Source organism: Mustela erminea, chromosome 1, assembly GCF_009829155.1.
Source record: "Mustela erminea isolate mMusErm1 chromosome 1, mMusErm1.Pri, whole genome shotgun sequence".
NCBI classification, from domain to species: Eukaryota; Metazoa; Chordata; class Mammalia; order Carnivora; family Mustelidae; genus Mustela; species Mustela erminea.
The window spans coordinates 209,406,930-209,428,020 of NC_045614.1; the positions used below are offsets into that span (position 1 = coordinate 209,406,930).

Sequence of the window (21,091 nt, forward strand, 5' to 3'; positions counted from 1 at the left end):
TGTGGATGCACAAACGAAGAAACTGCCAGTGAGCTCCGGGTTCTGCCCTTGTTTGAGGGCAGGGATAGGGCCATTGCGGAGTCGGGGCCAGCCATATGGTGGCCCACTGGGTAGAGGAGCTTGTGGGGGCTTGCAAATAAGAGGCTGCAGTCGTGGGCGGATTCACTGTAAGCCTCAGTCCTTGAGCCAAGGGCACGCAGTCTGTCAGACCACAAGGAAAGGGAAACTTGATCTGTGTTCTAAAAGTAACCCGGCTGGATCCTTCTCCATGATTTGGCAGGTGGGAGGGCAGAGTTAAGGTAGAGGAAGTTTTCTTTTCTTATTTTGCAGATAGGGAATATATTCCCAGGGTTTAAAATTCAAAAGTAAGCAAAGGGGGATAGGGACGGTCTCCCTCCCACCCCTGTCCTTGAAGGCAACTGTTTTTCTAGAGCTACTGTGTGCGCATGTGTGGGTGGGTGCACATCTCTATGCATCATCTTGAGTTCTCTGTTCCCACTGGCATAGTCGGGTGCTCGTAGCGCTCCTCGTCATTCCCAGCTGACCTTGACCTCAGAGAGTCGCAGGTCTTGGCTCACCCTGTTTGAAAACAGGACAGGTTCAGACCCCCTGTGTTGTGTCTATAGCGCCTGCGTGTCATCTCACCCTATGCATAAGGGCGCAGGCGCGAGTGTGACTGCTGGCTCACCGCTGCCTGGCTTGTAACTGTCACTTGGCTTTTCTGGGCCTCACTTCCTTCATCCGGGAACCGGGAATAGTCCTAGTATTCTCCCTCTGGAATTGCACAGGTGAACGCACGAGGGGTGCTCGGCGCAGGGCTCGACTTATCAAAAGTATCCAAGAAGTATTGCCTGCTACTATTGGTAGTGTCTCATTATTGTCACCGTCACCGTTAGCCTCAAATCCATACGTAATGTTGGCTTCCGCCGTCATCCCTGCATCCCCTGAAAGTCACATGTGCGAGCCAGGGCCACATGAGTGGGTGCCCTCTGCTAGATATTCCCCATGACACCCAGCGCGGACCCACATGGTCCCGCCCATGCAGACACATTCCAGGTTCCGCTGGCCAAGGACGACCCCGGTTTGAATTCTCGCTGCAGTGTTTTCACTGTGTAATACAGAAATCAGAGATGCTGCTGTTCACACCAGATGGTTTGCGGCTCTGTGTGAACCTTGTGTATGTGCTCTGTTGCGTAGCGGACTGGCTCCGGAATGATGACAACCCTTTTAAGCGTTTCGCTGTCCTTACCTTACTAGGCACGTGGGAAGAAGCGCCAGATAGGCTGGTTCCCTGCTAATTACGTAAAACTTCTAAGCCCCGGGACCAGCAAAATCACTCCAACGGAGCCCCCGAAGCCGACAGCGCTCCCGGCAGGTAGGCAGCGTGCGATCTCCCCTTGGACGATGGTCCGCGGGTCCCCGTCATCCTCCCGCTGGGTTCCCTCCCGGAGTGTCTTAGAGCGGCTCTCACAGCTGCTGTAAAGACTTCTTGTACTTGCCGGGACCGATCCCCAACTAATGGGATATGGAATATGTTTTTCAAAAGGACCGAGTGTCTAAGCAGCTTGGCTGTCCTGGGCACAACAGAGCCCTTGTTGGAACTGTCTTCTGAAGGAGTTGTGAATGCTGTGGCCTTACAGCCAGACTTTTCTCTTGATTTCCTTCCAGCTGTTGAAATCGGGATTTGGGCTAGGGGCTGAGGGGACAAAAAGGGACTCCTAAAAATAAATGGCCGGGGTCTCAGTAGGTCAGGAGATGGAGCTGGAGGCCACGGGGGTCTGTTGCTTGTAATGGGTCACTCGCCGAAGACTAAAATAGCTCCCCCGTGACATTTCCTATGAACAGAGGGGGCTTCGCTCAATGGACAGGATGTTGTGCACGCTCCCGTAAAGGACTCAGAGAACAGAGGGCACCGCGGCTGAGGCCGTTGGCTATTTTCTGACTGAGGAGACCAAATTAGATGCTTTGGTCATATTTGAGATGGGCGAGGTTAGGGAAGCAGGAATCTGCCCTCGGGTCTTCAAGCCACCAGCTCTTGGGTGGCATTTCTGGAAAATGCGTAGCTTTCGTTGGCGTCTGTGCCATATATCCCCAGTGAAATACGATGACAACTTGGCAGACTTTGCCAGCGCAGGGATTGGCAAAGCGGGACTGTTCCCAGCCCGGGCTGGGCCTCTCGGCTGCGCTGTGGGCCTCCTGTGGGTGGAGGGGGCGGTGCCAGCCGGACCCTGTCTCCCTTGGGGTAGTTGGGTGGGACCCCCTTCATTGGGTTGGTTGAAACCCACTGAAATAATTGGCTGAAATGATTCAGTTAATTTGCAGAACCTAAACCCACAGATAACCTGGTTGAGGAAGATTAATGAGAGGCCCAGCCTAACCACCAGACTTACCCAAAGTGTGCTCAGGCCAGGGAACGAAAGCAGTTGAACCTCCCACAGGTTTGAGGGAAAGCGAGAAGGGGAAAAACCTTCTTGAGCGTGGCGATGTCCTCCTTGAGACAAAATTTTGAGCCACAAAGATAATAGCAGAAGAAAACATTGTTTTACTTCTCAGTAAGATTTTGATTTCTGCACAAGGGGCGGCTGGTGGGGAAAAAGGGGAGGGTAGAAAGAAGGAAGCAGAGCAGGGTGGCTGGGTCCCCCATATACCGCTGTCTTGTGCAGTCAGCTTTCCAGGGGCGCGTTCCTCCACTCACTCGGAAGCGGTTCCGAGAGCATTCCGGCATCCTTGTAGATTTTCTGCTGACGTGAACGCACGAGAAAGTGGAAGGTATCCCACAAGCTACAGTCTTAGTGTGAAATTCTGCTGTCACCTTGGTTTTTATGCCCTCGCCTCCCCCAGTCGCCCCCGCTTTGCAAAAGCCCACCAGAGGCACTCGCTGAATTGCGTCCTATCCCGAGCGCGGCCTCGCGGTGCGGGAGCGTGCAGGGAGCGCCTGCCGCCTCTTGTGCACGCCCCGCGGCCCTCACACGGCCCTGTCTCCCCCAGTGTGCCAGGTCATCGGCGTATATGACTACAGCGCCCAGAATGACGACGAGCTGGCCTTCAGCAAGGGCCAGATCATCAACGTCCTCAACAAGGACGACCCCGACTGGTGGAGAGGGGAGGTCAGCGGCCAGGTGGGGCTCTTCCCCTCCAACTACGTGAAGCTGACTGCGGACACGGACCCAAGCCAGCAATGTAAGTGCCCTTGGCCGCCGCGCCGCCTCTCCCCTCTGGTCTCTCACGGTCACCCGTGCGGCACTGCTCGGATCCGGCTGAGCTTTGTTTGCAGAGCGGAAAGCCAGACCATTGCTGCATTCACGATAGTCTCTTTGAAGACCTTCTGTAATGCGAGACTTGACCTTGTGGGGTTGTTTTTTGTTTTTGTTTTATTGTTTTGTTTTATTTTCATTCCTTCTGTAGCATGTCCCCTCCCTCCCCTCCCCACTTTTTCCTTTTTTTTTTTTCTTTAATCATTTTGGCACCATGCTGTTTACATGCCTGACTCATTTTCCTAGCTTGAATTTTGCTCATTGTTTTGTTTTGCTTATGTGTTGTTTTCCTCCTTTTTCTAGGAATCATATGTTGTCCATCCCCCCCTCAGGCTTGAAAGTCCTCAAAGAGACCCACTATCCCATATCACTGCCCAGAGGGATGATGGGAGATGCAGCCTTGATCATGTGACTTCCAGCATGATCACCTACTGCCTTCTGAGTAGAAGAACTCACTGCAGAGCAGTTTACCTCATTTTACCTTAGTTGCATGTGATGACAGTGTCGAGCTGTTACTTACAGAGCTAGAAGCGAACCTTACAAAAAATACACAGGGTAGTGGGTCCTTTTGTGGCTTTCCTAGTGACTCAAATTGATGTCCCCCCCCACCTTTGCACAGGTGCTTTCAGTAGTTTTAAAAGTGTTTTTTAAAAAAACTATATTTTAGCCTTTTAATAAAAATCAATCAATTACTCCTTTGCTATTTCGGTTTTGCAAAAAGACCCACTATCAAGGAATGCTGCATGTGCTATTAAAAAAATGTTCCAAATGTCCATAAATCTGAGACTTGATGTATTTTATTTTTTTTTTTTCATTTTGTCCAGTGTTACCAACTAAATTGTGTAGTTTGGGTCCCCCCCCCCCCCGCCCCGCCCGCGCTGTAGACGTGCAAAGGAATTCAGTATATTTGTTTTTAAAGACGTGTAGAACGACCCCAATTAAACCGAAGGTGTTTTGTGCTTGTTTGTGTGTATCAGATGTATCTTGCCGAGCATGTAACAGTACATCGTTGTACATAAGAAATCCGTTCTTTTCCATGGCAAAAGCTACTACCTTGTACGATGCTCTAATCACACTGCATTGATTGGATTTTGCACGGTGACCCTGTAGCCCCAGGAGAAAGCACCTGTGTTTTCGTTCGGTCTCAGATTTATCTGGTTGAGCTGGTGTTTTCTGTTTTGGGTTTTTAACTTGGCGTGTTTTCAGACCATCAAAGCAGTAGACGAGACACCACTGGGTTGGTTACGACTCACAACACCCACAATCTCTTCTCGGTCTCTGTTACGTGAAGTTTTTATTCCAGTTCCTTTTCACGGAATGACCTATTTCGAACAAGTCATTTTCTTGACAAGAAAGAATGTATAGAAGCCTCCCTGCGATTAATTTTCAATGTTTACATTTTTTAACTAGACCGTGGGATTTCCGCAGCTTAATATGAAACGGAGCTCCTGGTCTGTGTACGTGTCCAGTATGTTGTAGCCGAAGCCATGTGTGTCCTTTTTAAACACTAGTTGGAAGCTCTCAATAAAAATGCCCATTGCTGACAGCCCAGGAGCCCGGGCGGGGGAAGCCTCGAGCACAGTCTCCCAGTTTCCACTAATGCCTTTGTAACCTGCAGTTACCTTCTGTTTTTACATCTCCCTCGGGAGCAGGTGCCTGTGCTGGCAGGTGTGTTGTGAGGCCCTACCCAGTCCCGGGCACGGGGGACGGGGGAGGCTTCTCCTCGTCCCCTCGCCCGTCCGGATGTTCGTGGATATGAATGTAAGATATAGAAATATATAAACCTGCGGCTTTAACAACTGTAATACACCCTTTGGAATTAGTGACATGTATAGATAATTAAATTCTTCATATAAAAGTTAGACGGAAATGTCTCTGTGTTTTGGTGTTGGAACCTTGCCGTGGTGTTGGGGGACCAGGCAGACTAGATGTCAGCGGGGGGCCAGCGGCCTGCGTGTCCCTCAGGACACTCGGGCTTTGAGATACAGACCCCGTTCCGCTCCTCCCCGAGTCTTCTCCGAACGGCCTTCCTTCTCACCTGGCTCCCCAGCCCTCCCCGATCAAGGAGTAGAGGGTTGCCCCTTACAAGACGGGTTTTGAAGACTTGAACGGCCACACAGCGGTGTGGCTTACTGTCTTCTTGGGCTCCTGGCGTGTGTCACTGATCCATTGACAGGCACGTGAGGGGACTCAGGGCACAAAACATTATTCCGAAAGACGGATCGTAATCTGGGTCAGTTGAACATATCGAACAGAACGTGTGGGTGGAGGTGGGAACTTTCACACCCTCCAGACCGCGGTCGCCATCCGTTTCTGTTTCGCACACGCCAGTCTGGTCACCTTTGCAGAAGTAAACCAGTGTACACGTTGACGAAACTTCTTTGCAACAAAGACCACACGCTCCGCTTACCCTCCTCAGCCGTTCAGTTGAAGAGTGATTTCCTTCATCAGCAAATACTTTGGGCAAGGTGTCCCCTGGGTTCTCATGGAGACAGGGTCTGTGTCCTCTTGGAATTCGTGTTCTAACAAGAAGAACAAGCAGAAACCAAACTGCCGCAGTCCGTGTAGACGTATTGGGGGGGCGGGTGTCTGTGTGGTCAGGTGATCCGTGTCAGAGGGTACAAGGCACCCCTGAGCAGGACACCCAGAGCAGATGGGGGGGGTGGGGGGGCTGCAGCAGCAGGGAGAGGGGGGCAGAGGACCCTTCCAGGAGGAAGTGATATTTAAGCTGAGACCCAAATCCGTACGGGCCAGATGCAGCTGGGAAGGGAAGTGGCTGTCCTGGGCACAGATGTCAGGACCCGCAAAGGTCAAGAGGTGGGTGGAGGAGTCTCTCCATCTCCAACCTGCCCCCCACCCCGCCCCCAGCTTGTGGAGCAATCGAGGCAGCGAGCCCCATTTCTTGCCTAGGACCCCTTCACCACATAAGCCAATGTTTGGCCAGCCTTGAGTTTGAGTCCAGCCTTGAGTTTGGCCAGAAGTGACACATTGTCAAGGGGGGGTAATGCTCTGCACATCACGTCACTCTGTCCTCAGTACCCTCCGTGCCGATCCTCTGGGCTGCCTGCCCCTCGCAAGCCATTCGGTTTGCATTTGATTGAAAGGCGTCCGTCTCACCCAGGTCTCACCCAGCGCATCTCACCCAGGGGGGAGGTTACTGGCTTCTAGCGGATGCAGCCCGGGGATGCTGTTACCTGTGCTGCGATGCACGGGGCCCCGCCCCCCCGGCACCAGAGAATTATCTGGCCCCAGATGTCCCCAGTACCCAGGTTGAGAAACCCTGGTCCCACCCACTGGCCCCTGCGGTTAGAGTTCACCTGGTTGGTCAAGGCCCAAACAGGTTCCTTGTTGCTGGCGGCGGAGTTTGTGCCGGTAACTACTGTTGAGTAAACGTAATCCTTTATTAAGTTCATGCCCTCTATCTGTAACATAAAAAAAAAAATCCCAGAGTCCTGGTTCTGTATTTTAGACTTGATCTTATTCTTCTTGGCTATTCCCCAAACCGTACAATTTGGTATAAAATACTTTAGTCCTGTTCTCGGAGAATCTGGCTAACAAAAACGTTGGATAAAAGAGAGGAAAAGCATCTTTAAATGAGCGAAGTCATGCTGGCTATCTCCTTTGGGCCTGGAGTGGAAAGAGGTCAGATTGTTTTTGAGTTGTTAAAAATAACTGGTCATTAAATCATTTAATTTCATAATTGGTATGGATTTGTCATGTGAACGGACTTTCAGTACAGTGGCATATGGACAAGAAGAGTACAGATGAAATCACCTTCCTTTCGTGGTTCTGAGTTGCCTTCCTAAGGCCAGCCGCCTCTCCACACTGCAGATCAGGGCCCAGGAAGCTCTAGGAACAGAGTGGAGGCCTGTGGGCCAGAGCCCAGACCGCCTCTGCACTGAAGGGTGTCTGGGAGAAGCTGATCTAAGCAAGGATTCATTCCTTTATAAAGTCAAAAAAATATTACACTCCGGTGGGCACTGTTGTCTGCTCCGTTTCTGGAAGGGAATCGGGGAGATCCAGACTCCGATAGCAGACGCGTCTGAATAAAAAAAAACAAACGGGTAATGCCGGCTTAAGAAAACCCTCTAATTAGACTGAAACATGAAATCGCCAATATTCCAGTTTCTCACCAATAAAACAGCATCCCTGTTGCTTAATATGCTGTACGATCGCCTTGGCATACAGGAGCTTAGGTTCTCAGAAATGCCATTTGAATGAGCGGGTTGAGCCATGGACCAACGAGCAGGAAGCCCCGGGGTTCCGTTCGCAGTGTACCACGTCACCCTCAGAGAGGACACCGGGGTGTGTCTGCAGTTCTCTTCCCTTTAGCTGTGAGCTTCCCAGAAGCAACGGTGTCCTGGCAAGGGGGCTGCTCCTGGGGGCTCTTGCTCATCTGGTCTACGAAGGAGGCTAAGGACGGGGGATGCCGGTGTGTGGCGACCTTCGTCCAGGCCGGGTCTACCCCCGAAGGGGGGTGGGCGGAGGCACCCACCCCGATCATGGCTGCGGGCGGGCCTACCCCATCACGGCCCTGCTTCCTGGCCAGTTGAACGTTATTTCTGAGAGTGAATATTCATTTTTTTTTCTTCTAGCAAAATTATAAGTTAGACCTATTCATTCTTCTTAGTTCCAAAAGTACCCAAGAGAATTTTTATGGAAACTACATGGACTGCCAGCAGTCCTAAAATGCACAGGGGGGAGGGAAAAAAAAGCATCTTCTTCGAAACGTCTGGTATTTTGGATCTGGTGGAATAGGGGACCAATATCAAAATTCATGGTAACTTTCTGTGACTATTAAACACACAATCAGCCAGAGTTCTCTTGGGCCTTTCTTGAAGCAAACTTCACTCATGAAAAACCAGATTTCCAGAATGTTTCCTGATGTGTAGCTATTTCATGATCTGTCGGGAGAAAGTTCGATTCTTTAAACACTCCCCCAAGCATTTTTAAATGACAGGACTTGATCCACACAAAAAAAGTAAAGGTTTTGTTTGTAAAAAGTGAGAATCATCTGTAAGACTGTATCAGGGCAAGGTGGGGTTAAGCATACTACGTCTAGGAACGAGGAACTACCAAGTTCTTGTTCGCAGCTGTCCACAGAGGGTGTGTGTGTGTGTGTGTGTGTGTGTGTGTGTGTGTGTGCATGCGTGCATGTGTACACGTGCAGAGATGCTCCCCATGGATTGTTCCATAAAGTCCAGATCTTGGAGAATGGCGGGGACTCGCCGAGGCTCCAGGAGCTACAGTGATGTTCTCTAAAGCAGCTCCCAGACTCCCCGGCTTGTACCGCATGAGAACAACAGCCCCTCAGAGCCAGCCGCCCCCCATGGTCACGGCCACCACTGTGGAAAGATGGAGAGTAGCTTCCTCTTCCCATGTGTGGTTCGCTCGCAGCGGGAAGTGGGGGCGGGTGCCAGGTTCCAGCACCTTGTGTCACCCGCTCAGTGCACGGCCTCGTCCACCTTTCTAGTCCTCTCACCCCCACTGCAGGGTCTTCTGAAGACATGGCTTGCCACAGACACGCTTAGTGCCTCCCCATGAGCGGTGGCCCTAGGGTCTCCACTTCCATTCCCAGCCTCTGCCGGAAAAACATGGCGCCAGATACACCGACAGCTTATCTACAAGCTCAGTGTGGTATTTCTTAACATTTCCCTTGAGACTTCGGAATATCTTCTTTTTCTTTAGGCGGATAGTCAGGGTGGAGGGCTCGACAGAGCTGTATCCTGGGCTTTTAGAGATGCTAGGAAGGGATCCAGGGCGGTGGTTCAGAGCATGGGTTCAAATCCCAGCTCTGCCCCTTATTGCTGGGGTGATTGTGGGCAAGTTACTTAACCTCTCTGTGCTCCAGGCTCCTCATTTACACATGGAGGGACAATAATGCCACCAAACAGGCAGTAAACCCCCCCTCTGCCCACTGCCCAGATAGCAGCCTTCTCATTCTCACTGGAAAGAAAAGGCATTTGCACCTGGTCCCCGAGCACGAAGGAATCCATTTTCTGGCTTCCTGCTTCCTCACAATAAGCCCAGATGGGAGAGGGTCGTGTGCATTTTTTAAGCCTGAGGGTTGTGTGCATTTTGAGACATTACAGAAAATGTGCTTTTGCAGATTAGGGATTTCAGAGAGAAAAGACTGGACGGCTTCCTTAAAACCTTCAGACATCTCGTTCACTCGTGCACACTCAAGGCCCTTTTCCGCTACAGCTTTATGAACCCCTTCCTCGTGGTCCCTAAACGCGCCGTGCACGCAGCCTTAGCAGCGGACTCTCGGCAAATGGGAAGAGCAGCCCCGGTTTCACCCGGCCACCCGGGAGGCCGACAGAGCACACGGAATGTGCGAGGCTTCTGAATGTCATTTCTGTGGGCTGTGTTGGCAGGCCCAGGCAGCGCCCCCCGACAAAGCTGACACAGATGACTTGGGTCGCTGGATGCTTGCTTTCTCACCACTGCCTTCCAGGGCCTGTGTTCTCTCGCCAGCAAAGACTGGAACATTCAGCCCCCAAACACGCCAGGAGTTCCTTCTTTTTTGTTTTTGTTTTCAAGCAGCCATACAGCTTGGATAAGGGACATGCGTCCCGAGGGGGTGCCACCCCAAAGCGCCCAGCACATTGGAAGACAAGGAGATTAGCTCTCTCCTGCTCCATCACAGACGCCTGTGGTGCCTCTCGGGATCCAGAGCTTTCTGTTGAGGACACGCCTGCTCCGTGTGCCAGGTCTCCAGCACGCCTCAAACCCTGTAATCCGCCACAGCAGCGAAGGCGAAGCCAGGACACCCCTCCCCTCTGGGGGGCGTCACTTCGTTCCCAGGCCACTGTGGGGAGATCCCATGCGGCTGAGTCCTCGCCACGACCCTCCACTGTCACGGTCTCCGTCATGGTGGGAACCCTCAGCCCACTCGCTCTGCCAGTCCTCTCCCCCTCTCTCCCCTGCCCCGCCCCTCCCCCCTGCTGCCTCAAGGGCAGGAACAGCATCAGGGAGACCAGGAGGGACCCAGACCCCCCACCCCCGCACCTCCTGGCGACTCCTTGACTCCTTGACGGTCAAGGCCAAGGACCAAGGAGACAGGGGACAGGGCTGTACTCAGGGAACCACGAGCAAATGAGAGACTCCTGCTCTCATGGAGCTTGCAGGAACCCAGCGGCAGACAAATAAGCAGTCACTTTGGCTAGTGCTGGCTGACATGGACCAGAGTGGGTCTGAGGGCCGGGGCAATCGCATATGGGACGACCCAGGAAGGCCTGTCGAGGGAGGTGAGAGATGGGGGTGGGGGTCTGCAAAGGTCAGGGAGAGAAGTGTCTTAAGCCTGAGGAATCGCAAGTGCAAAGGCCCTGAGAACAACAGAGTTCCTCCTGCCCTCCCGTCAGGCCCGCTAGCCTTCTAACCAGTCCCTGGTCCGGGGTCCCTGTCTTCCAGACTCTTCTCTACCCCGTGGGCGAGAGCTATTTTTAAAATGGAACTGCTCTGCTCACAGTCACCCTGGGGTTCCCAGTCCTTGGTTGCTCGCGCCCCAAATCTTTTTCTTGGGCCGCAAGTCTCTGCCTGATCCGCTCCCTTCTCCGTGGCTCAACTTTGAGCGTAGCTGTCATCACTCGCTCTCAGAAGCCTCCCCTGGTCAGTGTCTCCTCTGAGCTGCTCTTGTCCAAACACTTTCCAGGTTTCTAGCACCTAAATGGGGGGCAGGGGCAGGGGCCATGGGCCTCCAGCTTGCTGGAGGTGACGCTGATGTTCAACGAGGTGAAGCCCCGGGCTGAGCCCCTTACAGAGCCAGTTGCTAAGCATCCTGATCTGTCATTCTTTCGGCCACCTTCGAGGAACTGTGATGGCCCCCAACAGCCATCCGGCGGGGTTCCAGGTGGTCTTCTTGAGGACTGTGTCCTTGGACTTCCAGACCACTTGATGGAAATGCCCACGTTCATCCCCGGTCCCTGCCTGGGAGATCACAAGTCTCCACTTCCCAGAGCCTCATCTCCCCTCCTCCCCGCAGGGCTCGGGGGCACGTGGGCTCGGGTCCGTGGACCCCCCCTTTGTTGGGCCCCCACACTGCCTGTCTCTTCTGACCCAACCAACACCTCCCCTCCATCACCGCTGCCTCCTCACCGCCTTGCAGGCTCGTTGGTCACCGTAGAGCCATGGGTGGGCCCCAGCCCGCCACCTCTTCCCCACCTCCGTCCTCCCACTCTGGCCCCACCCCCACCGCCCAGCCCAGTCCCACCGACTCATCACCACTCTGCGCTTTGCTGAACCGCTGGTTACTCACCACGCGTGAAGCAGAGTGGGTGGGGGTCGATGCCCAGACACACAGATGCTGCCCCCTCCTCCCGCAGGGGACCCTGAGTTCGCCGGGGGCCAGGCTGTGCCCCGCGAAGATCCCCACAGGAACAGCACTGATAAGTAGGGATGGTAGCTCCCCATGTAGGGTCAGTATTTGCGGGACACCCCGTCCCCCCGACAGCTTCCAAACTGGACGGCAGTGTCTGCCGTGCACACGTGCATAGGCCCCCCCCACCGGGGTGCCGATCCCACGGGGGCTACTCAGGAGCTGTGACGGACAGGCCCCTGTCCCCGCAGGCTCGCGCCTTCCTCCGCAGCTAGGCAGTGAGGAGAGGACCCATCGGCCTTCAGTCCCTGGGCTGCGTGTGGCCTTGAACGCTGCGCCAAGCCAGGCTTGGGAAGGCCACGTGGCTTACGAGATAAATTCCCCGAGAAGACCCAAGGCTGGGCTGTGGGCCTCTCAGTCATAAGAATTGTCATTCTTCGTTCTTGGAAGCGCCCTAACTATGATTTATTCATGCATGTGTCTGGTTTTCTGTCTCCCCCACTAGAATGGAAGTTCCGTGAAAGCAGGGACCCGAGCTCCTCTGTGCAGTTGCTGACAGTGCGCAGGAAATGTCTCGGGCTCAGGTGGGCTCTTGTGTTCCACGGGGTCGGTTTGCCAACTTAGGAGAGACTGCAGGGGACCGGGCTCTTCTTAGAGCCTCGACAAGAGAGTCCCGTGGGGAGGAGGAGCCCGCCTGTCCCTCTGGACCTCCAGAGCTGGGTCCCGGGACTGGTCAGCCCAGGGTCCTTTGGAGAAGAGACACAGCTGCCCAGACCCCAGCCTGGCTGCTGGCTGCCCCCTGACAGCCCTGGGCCCCAAGGACAGGCACACCCCCACAGCCGGGCGTGGTGGGAGTGCACAGGGCGAGGACTGGGGTGGGGTCACCCTCAGGCCCACTCTTCGAGAAGCTGGTGCTTTCCTTGCCTGTCTCCATCTCCCAAGACAGCAGGAGCGCAGCTTGCATTCCTGCCAGCAGAAGTCACCGCGCCTCTCCAGCCTCCGCTGTCCTGTCAACACAACGGGGGCACTGAGCAGAGTGACCTTCTAAGCTCTGGCCCGAGCGTGGGGGACCGGGGAGTAGCAGCGTGGCCTTCAGGAACGTGGTGTCAGAGGCTGTCCAGGCTCCGGGCCCTGGACGGGAGGAGAGCTTTCCAGGTCACGGCCATCACTTCCCTTTGGACGAGCAGCTTGAGCGACCCGCCTAGGTCTGGAACCAGTTCAGCCCTGTGACAACACTCCCGCTACGGGAGCCTGGACAGATCGAGTTTCCGAACGTCGCTCCTTCTCCCCACCAGCTGGCCTGGCTTCTGAGCAGCTGTCCCTCTGAGGCAGTGGTCCTCACTCTTGGCCGCACGTCGGAGCTATCTGGAACCCTCGCGTGTTAAGGATGCCCAGGCCGCATCCCGGCCAGGCGGATTTGACTGGTCTGGGGTACAGTGGGGACGTTGGGCTTTATAAAAGCCCCTCAGGTGATTCCCACGTGCAGCCGGACTTCTGGCCCCCTGCCCGCACCCCACCTCTGAGCAGCAGCCACGATGATGCTTCTGGAACACAGCCCAGGCCTCTCCCTGCTCCGCCACCAACGACCATCTCGCTCTCCTGTTCAGACTCCTTGACCCTACCTCCCGACCTGGGCTGACCGCGTCCCCCCCCACGATGGAAATGTTGAAGCCCCTTACCCCCAGCCCCCCAGAATATGACGTATGTGGAGGTGGACCCTTTATGAGGTCATCGAGTTCGGGTGAGGCTGTTAGGGTGGCTGTTAGGGTGGGCCCCACGCCAATCTGACTCTGTCCTTGACGAGGAGAGGAGATTTGGACACAGAGTCACCAGGGGACGACTGTGCACCGAGGAAAGGCCATGTGAGGAGACGATGGCCATCTGCCCGCACAGGAGAGAGGCCTCAGAAGAAACCAGCCCCGCGGGCACCTTGATCTTGGACTTCCCGCGTCCGGAGCTATGAGACTCCATTTCTCTCGGCTGAGCCTCCCAGGCCCCAAAACTTGATTACAGCAGCTCTGGCTGACAAATAGGTCACTTTCCCAGCAAGGCAGGAGGCAGAGTGGCCCAGAGCACCGGCTCCTGGGTAGGACTCCCTCTGCCATTGATTCACCAAGGCTTTGGCAAGTTACCTATCTTCTCTGTGCCTCAGTTGCTCTTCTGTTCAATGGGAGACTAAGCAGCGCGCCGCACGCGGCATCGTGGGTGAGGGCTCAGTGAGTTCCCGGACGTCTAGTGCCTGGAAGCGCGTGGCTCTTGCGAGTTCAGCGTGACTGCGCTTCCTCCCCCGCATCTGCTTCTCCCTCCCCCTCCCCCGGGGCCCCAGGCATCCACTCTTCCCCTGCTCTTCTCTGCCCACTCCCTCTGCTTGGCTGCCTCACCCCCTCTTCCCACCCTGACTGTGCCTGAGCGAGCCCGAGTCAAATTCCTCCTCGTCTGGAATGTGCTCCCCAGGCCCTCTCGCCCGGACAACTGCCTCGCGTTCCAATAAAGGTGTGTCTGTGCTTCTGACGCCCCCATTTGCCTTGTGTACCCAAAGGATTTGTTTGTGGCCACTGCTAAGGATCCCTGAGCTGCTGCGGGGTGGCGGCACGTGGCTCAGTCGGTGGAGGGGTGGAGCGTGGGACTCTGGACCTCGGGGCTGGGAGTTCGAGCCCTTGATGGGGGTGTGGAGATGAACTAAAAGTAAAATCTTCTTCAAACAAACAAACAAAAAAATAACTAAACAAACAAAAGAAAGCAGGAGCTCAGGAAGGAGGGATGACAAAGGTCTGGTGACAGAACCAGGGCCAGGAATGAGCTAAGGAGCCCATAGCATAGGGCACCTGACCCCATGCCAGGGATTCCCGCGTCGGCCATAAAGCTATGAGGGTGATGCCTTTTGTTACAAAGTTACCAATATTCTTACATGAAGCAAATTAAGACAGAACTGAACCCCGAGATTTAATTGATTTCTGCAAATTTTCTGTTGTCACGAAACTGCCTGGCAACCCATGGGGACCGGAGCCCCCTTCTTGGGAGAACGCTTTATCTGGAAGCCACGTTGCTATTTTTGAAGCTCCAGGGTTCTACTGAGTGTGGCTGAGTGGAAACCCCCAGAGGGAGCTGGTGGGTCCCCAAAACAGGCCAGACAGGGCGGCCTGGGCTTTGGTGCCCTCAGGGTGCATGCCCCACCCCACCCCCCAGGTCTCCATGCCCCCCATAGCTTCTCTAGATCCCCAAGAAAATCCAGGCTCAGGGACTTCAACTCTGAAGTCTCCAGGGCTTACAGGGGTGCCCCTGCAAGGAAGCTGTGCGAAAACCAGCGTCTGGATGGGATGCCCGAGCCCGGAGTAGACCGATGCTCCCCGAGGAAAAGGACCCTGCTCGCCTCACTCGTCACCAGGTCCCAGGCCCATGCACATGCACATGCACGGCAGGAACGGACAAGTTCGCAGCTGAGAGAATGGGGTTGGGGTGGGGGGCGGTCAGACGTCAGCTGCCGGTGGAGGACGGAGAGCTCTGACCAGAAAGACCTCCTTTATGGCACAGCCGCCGTGGCCGTTCCTATATGACAAGCCACTTGCGTGTGCCGGTCTAGCCCGGAGGTTGAAGGCAGCACAATGAGATTGATTTTCCCAGAAAAAAATGCAGTGTAGGGGCCCCTGGGTGGCTCAGTGGGTTAAGCCTCTGCCTTCGGCTCAGGTCATGATCCCAGGGTCCTGGGATTGAGCCCCACATCGGGCTCTCTGCTTGGCGGGGAGCCTGCTTCCTCCTCTCTCTCTGCCTGCCTCTCTGCCTATTTGTGATCTGTCAAATAAATAAATGAAATCTTAAAAAAAAAAAAAAATTGCAGTGTAGTCTTGGGGGAGAGAGGGTGTGGGCTCCCTTGGCAGGAGACCCCCGGCCTGTGAGGCTCCACATCCTACATTCAGGCCAAGCCTGCAGAAGCCTTCGGAAGAGATAGGAGCTCCAGGTCGAACGTGTGTTCTGGGGGGCAGGGCCATTTAGCCAGAGGGTTGGGGACGGGATGTCCCCAGAGACATCGGAATAGCCTTTCCTTTAAAGATGAAAAAGCGCTGCCTGAGTTTCCATACTGCCGAGTGGCACCCAGATTTCTGCCGCGGCCCCTCTGGCACTGTGATGGCGGCGATGTGACATCCTTCCCGCCTTCTCCCCTTCCCACTCCCCACCTGTCTCCACCCCCTTTCCTCCTCCTCCCCTTCTCACTTCCCACCTTTTTGACCTTCCACTCCAGTGTGTCTGCATTTGCCCGGCATGCTGGTCCAACACCCCCAACATAGTGGCCCCATCCTCCCTGATGCGGAACACCCCCCACCCCAGCCCTGCCAGGAGCCTTCCTCCCTGGGGATGAGGAGTGAGGAGTGTCCACTTCTCCGAGTCCTACAGATGCCACCATCCTCCCAGCCTACAGGCCCCGGGTCTATTGCCTGTGAGTTTCATGTTCATGTCGAGTCTCCATCCGGGCTATGAGTTTCCTTGAGGACAAGGACACTATCTTGCTCATTTCTGTGTCTCTTGGACTTCACAGGAACTTACTAAATATTTGTTGACCATCTTATAGTATATCTTGGCCCGTTCATAACAGGAACAAGTCCTGTTTCTTTGCTTTGCTTGGCGGCCAGCTTGCTGTGGGGGCTGGTTTGGTTTTGCAAAATTACGGACCTTGTTGGGAAAGGAAGTAGAATGGTCGGGGGTGCGGAGAGGGGGCCTGAGTACGTCTGCATCCTTTGAACTGTTTACACGAAGCCCGTGTTTATGTATTACTTTTGTAATAAAGCAACTTATTAGACTATGCTGTTCCTAGGAACATTGTCCAATTGAGGGGACAAGGTGACCCTTTTGGGTAGCATTTTCCCATATTCTCTCCAGTGCCCCAGACTCCAGTCCTTCCAAAGGGGTATCACGGCTCTCTCCATTTGGTAATTGTGACTAACTACACAAAATTACAAGGGACAGCACAAAGATTAGGGATTTCATGTGGGCTGTAATTGGGGATCATTTTTCAGTGCGTGGAGTCAGTTGCAGTATTATTTCAGCTGTGAGTGGATTACAGTAAGTTGTAAGAATCCCTTCATCACCCCGAGATGTCCATGCAAAGTTATCTGCTGTACTTTGTCCTCTCATTTTTCGCCGGGAAAGGGAGCCCGTGAACCATGTTTATCCTGGTTCCCAAAGGAGAGAAGGACCACATCCCTCCACCCTTAAAGAAAACTCTTTTATTTGAAATGTCTTTTCCATTTGCCCTGCTCTGAATAATGGAGTTTTTAAACTCGTTTGTTTTTCTAAATATCAAATTTTCAAAGAAAGGATATTTTTGAGTTCCAAGTGCCTACTTCAGGTCTGTAATGGTTCTCCTGGTCTGGCAGTCACCAGCAAGAATTTTTAAAAACAGCATCCTATGGGTCGGTTCAGTAGCTAAAAAGACGATTCAAAGCCAACATTGTTGGCTTACAACGCTGAGACGAATCTCCCCGCAAAATCTTGGCTTTTCCTTGCATGCCGGGGCCTGGAGAGGCCACCTGAGCCCTCCTCTTGTCCTCAGGCAGGCTGCTAGGTGGGTGGCTTGGGGTGGAATTCGTTGGAACCAGCAGCCAAGAGACACACAGCATCTCCAGGCTCCATCAGCTCTGATGCGGGGCTGCTGGGTGGTGACCAGAAGGCCGGAGCTACCCAGAGTAGGAAGCCACGCAGCCTCCTCCCGCTCCCCACCTTCCCACGTGCAACATACCTCCAATGCACCCCACACCAGCGCCAGCACCTGGGATTCTTGGACTGATGGCCTCAATAACCCCTAGACCTTTTGCTGTTGCTTTGGCTCTGAGCTTCAAAACCATACCGTGTAGAACTTGGAAGACTCAGAAGAACTCCCGAAACCCAGAGCAAGCCATTTCTGGTTACGTTTCTTACTGGATCCTCGTTTTGGATTCCTCCATCCTTCTAAATGCACTGCTGGTCCCTTGGACCATGCTTGCTCCAAGCATAGTCCTGGTCCGGTTGTCAGTTTCCCGTAATGTCAGTGTTTCTTGGTGTGTGGAGGGTGGGGTGGGGAGGGGTGTCAGTTTTTCACCTCGGGACAGGCAATTCTCTGTCCTGTATAATCCAGGACACCTGCCAGCCCCACCCACTGCCAGCCATCACCTCAGGTCCTTATGACCCCCAAGACTGCATTCTCAGCCTGGGGGTGAACCCATTAGGAGCCTTAACTTGGTGGGAGTCAGTACCACCTGCGGCCTGTAGGGGGCATCAGTACCACTCTCAGCCGCCCCCTGTGAGGAGGAGTAAGGCCCCAGCTGAGGACCCCAAGGTTCTTAGCTGTGTGCTCTGGCCGGCCGGCCTTTCTCCTCTATCATCGTGAGTCCTCAGGTCCTATCTGCTGGCGCCAGGCTCGTGATGGAAGCTCAGTATATATTTGTGAAACGCATGAATGAGATTCCCCGAACAAGCTCCGAGAAGGCCTGTGAACCTTGTAGAACTGGGTACGAAATGTGTGTCTGTTGCATGTGTCCTACACGTGGGTTTTCTGGGGTCAGAGTTTATAGCATCCTTGATATTCTCCAAGGGAAATCGTGACCTCAGGGGACGTTCCGAAGACTGGTCCTACCGAGGTCCGCTGCGAGCCTGTTTGCACCCTTGCAATCTCCTTGCACAGTGCTTGTGGGATGAGTCTTAGAACTGCAGCTCTAAACAGTATTCCAGTATCCCTGCAGAAAAATTCCAGGGGAGACTCTGCTCCGTGAGCGTTCATCCAAGTCCCTGTCATTCTGCCCGGTGACTAGAGATGGCCTCACCCCTGGCTCTTTGACTCACTAACTGGAAGGTTGGGTGACAACAGGGAAGGCATGAGATGTTTCTTCCCGAACTGAAGGGTGTTTCCCGGTTGGCTTTCCTCCTGAAAGCTGAAGAAACTGGCGGCATCACGCTATCTCCCAGAAGCTAAAGGTCACACGGTGGCCTGGCGGAGGCTGGCTGAAGGGACCAGCGTGAGCAATCGGGACCTGTTTCCTTCCCGAGAGTTCGCTGTTCTAATAAAGCACAGCCCATGCCCCATGCCACGAAAAACAGCTGGGCCAGGCTGGGGGCTGAGCAGAGGGTCCGGGTTCCAGGTTCATTTGCAGACCTGCCCGGTGGTTTATGCTTACTCGTGGCCCCGTGGAATGACAGCTTGGCTACGCCGCCGTGGCTTCGGTGAGGTCTTGGATGGATGGGCGGGGAGGGCAGGGATGGCTCATCCCTGCTGCTTTCCCAGCATCCATCTGCCTGCCCGTCCTGGAATCATCCTGTGCCAGGAGGAGAAGCTACAGCATTCTAGAAAGTGCCTTTGGCCGGGGAGGGGACAAGACTGAGCAGCGGAAGCACCCAGACTTGGCGTTAATCTCCGGCACAGTGCAACATTCGCTAAGAAGTCAGTGATATCATTCTTCCCAGAGGGATCATTCTCTTTGCAGAAGCTTCCAGCATATCCACTAGGTCATGAGCCCAACGAAGTACTCAGGGGGAAGATGGAAACTCAGAAATCCCTGACCGCCCAGAGCAAGCTCCTCGTTTTAGTTTGCCTAAAAAAGTCACCTGGAGAGCTTGTTGCATCAGATTCCTTGCTCCCAACTCCGGGTCGTCTATTCCGCAGGGGCCTGGTAATTTGATTTCTTCCAAGTTCCCTGGTGCTGCTGGAGAGTTTGCTGGTCTGGGGACCCTGAGAAGCACCGGTGGAGGCCGCGCTTTCGCATCGTGCTCCACCGCGCCCCCTTGTGGGGAGATGGTATGAGAACAGCGAGTGAATGGGACACCAAGATCCAGGATACCTGTCGGTCCAGTCGACAAATCTGTTGTTTTTTTATTTATTTATCTATTTTTTGTGATTAAATGAAGAACCCCTCATAAAAAGGAGAGGCGCCCCACTGGCCTGGAACAGGTAGGGCCATGCCTGCAGGAGGACACGTGGCATGAGGCAGCTTCTGCGGATAACCTGAGACCATTCCATACAAATAAACCCCGAAATGACCAGCTATGAGAGCAGAGGCAAGGGCAGGCACCACTTCCTGTGTGTGCCACCTGTCAGGTCACAGGAGCCCCTGCCCTCGGGAACCTGGGGCCACAGATGCGCCAGTCGCCTGCCGCCGGAGGGGTTTCCCCATCTGTCTGCAGGCTGGATGCTCAGCTCCTAGAGGTGCAAGGCGGCAGCCTGGCTCTGAGCTTATGGGTTGTGGTCTGAATGTGCTCCGCACCTCTCTGCCTGTCCCCACGCCCACCAGGGGCCTCAGCACAGCCCCTTCATCCTCCAAAATCCAACCTCAGGATAACCTAATGCCCTCCCCCAGCTTGGACCCAACAGCAGCGGTCTGGGGTAGAGCCCAGTTTCTGGTCTCAGAGTGTCAGCTTTGGCTCTTGGCCGCCACCCGGCTGAGAGATCTTGGGTCAGTCAACCTGTCCAAGCCTCCGTGTCCCTGTGTACAAAATGGGGATGACTCCAGTATCCCTGTGCGTCTTGAGCACAGCTGTCCATGTACAGCGCCTTGGACCATGCCTGGCATGGTGTGAGCCCTGAGGACATACTGGCCAATGGCTGCTCTGGTCTTCTCTGGACCTTATTTTCGTGGTTTGGAGGAAGCACGAGCGTGGCGCCTATATGAGTTTGCTGGGACTGCTGTAACATGGGACCACAAACGGGGTGGCTTACAACAGCGGAGATTTCTTCTCTCACGGTTTTGGAGATAAGTGCAAAATCAAGGTGTCGGCAGAGCTGTGTTCCTCTGGAGGATTTAGGGGCAATATCCCCCCCCCCCCATTCGTTTCTCGTAGCTTCTGATGGCTGCTGGCAACCTCGGCATTCCCTGGCTTGTAGCTGCTTCACCCCAGTCCTTGCCTGTGTCACCACATGGCCTTCTGTCTGTCTGTCTCTGTATGTCTTTTTATTTTTTTTTTAAGATTTTCTTTCTTTCTTTTCTTTCTTTCTTTCTTTCTTTATTTTTAAAGATCTTATTTATTTATTTGACAGATAGAGATCACAAGTAGGCAGAGAGGCAGGCAGAGAGAAAGGGGGGGAAGCAGGCTCCCTGCTGAGCAGAGAGCCCGATGCAGGGCTCCATCCCCGGACTGTGGGACCATGACCCGAGCCAAAGGCAAAGGCCTTAACCCACTGAGCCACCCAGGCGCCCCTCTTTATTTTATTTTAGAGAGAAAGAGAGCAAGCAGGGGGAGAGAGAGAGGGAGAGAGAATCTTATGCAGATTCTGCGCTGAGCGCGGAGCCCCACGCAGGGCTCAATCTCACCACACTGAGATCACGACCTGAGCTGAAACCAACAGCCAGACCGACTGAGCCACTCAGGCGCCCTGGATATCTTCTTATAACGACAGCAGTCCTATTGGATTATTAAGCCCACCCTAACTGAGTATGACTTCATTTTAATTGGATTGTATCTGCAGAAACCCTATTCCCAATAAGGTCAAGTTCACAGGTACCGAGGATTAGAACTTGCATGTGTACTTTCAGGGGACACAGTTCAACCCCTCCCACTGCCC

The 21,091-nt window shown here is 54.2% G+C and overlaps 1 protein-coding gene across 9 annotated transcripts in view; it reads left to right on the forward strand.

Moving 5' to 3' along the window:
* The window catches only part of ITSN1 (intersectin 1), a 216,731-nt gene that overhangs the window by 166,392 nt on the left and 29,248 nt on the right, over nt 1–21,091 (forward strand). For 8 of the 9 annotated variants that reach the window (XR_004288351.1, XM_032354042.1, XM_032354053.1 and 5 more), the window contains 2 exons: nt 1,258–1,375; nt 2,989–3,180. Coding sequence is in view for 8 of the 9 variants with exons in the window: in XM_032354042.1 (XP_032209933.1) it covers nt 1,258–1,375; nt 2,989–3,180 (310 nt within the window). In the remaining variant the exon portion in view is untranslated. Of the gene's footprint in view, nt 1–1,257; nt 1,376–2,988; nt 3,181–3,557; nt 5,119–21,091 lie in introns of those variants that run through there. The other variant, XM_032354090.1, reaches the window with a different exon arrangement.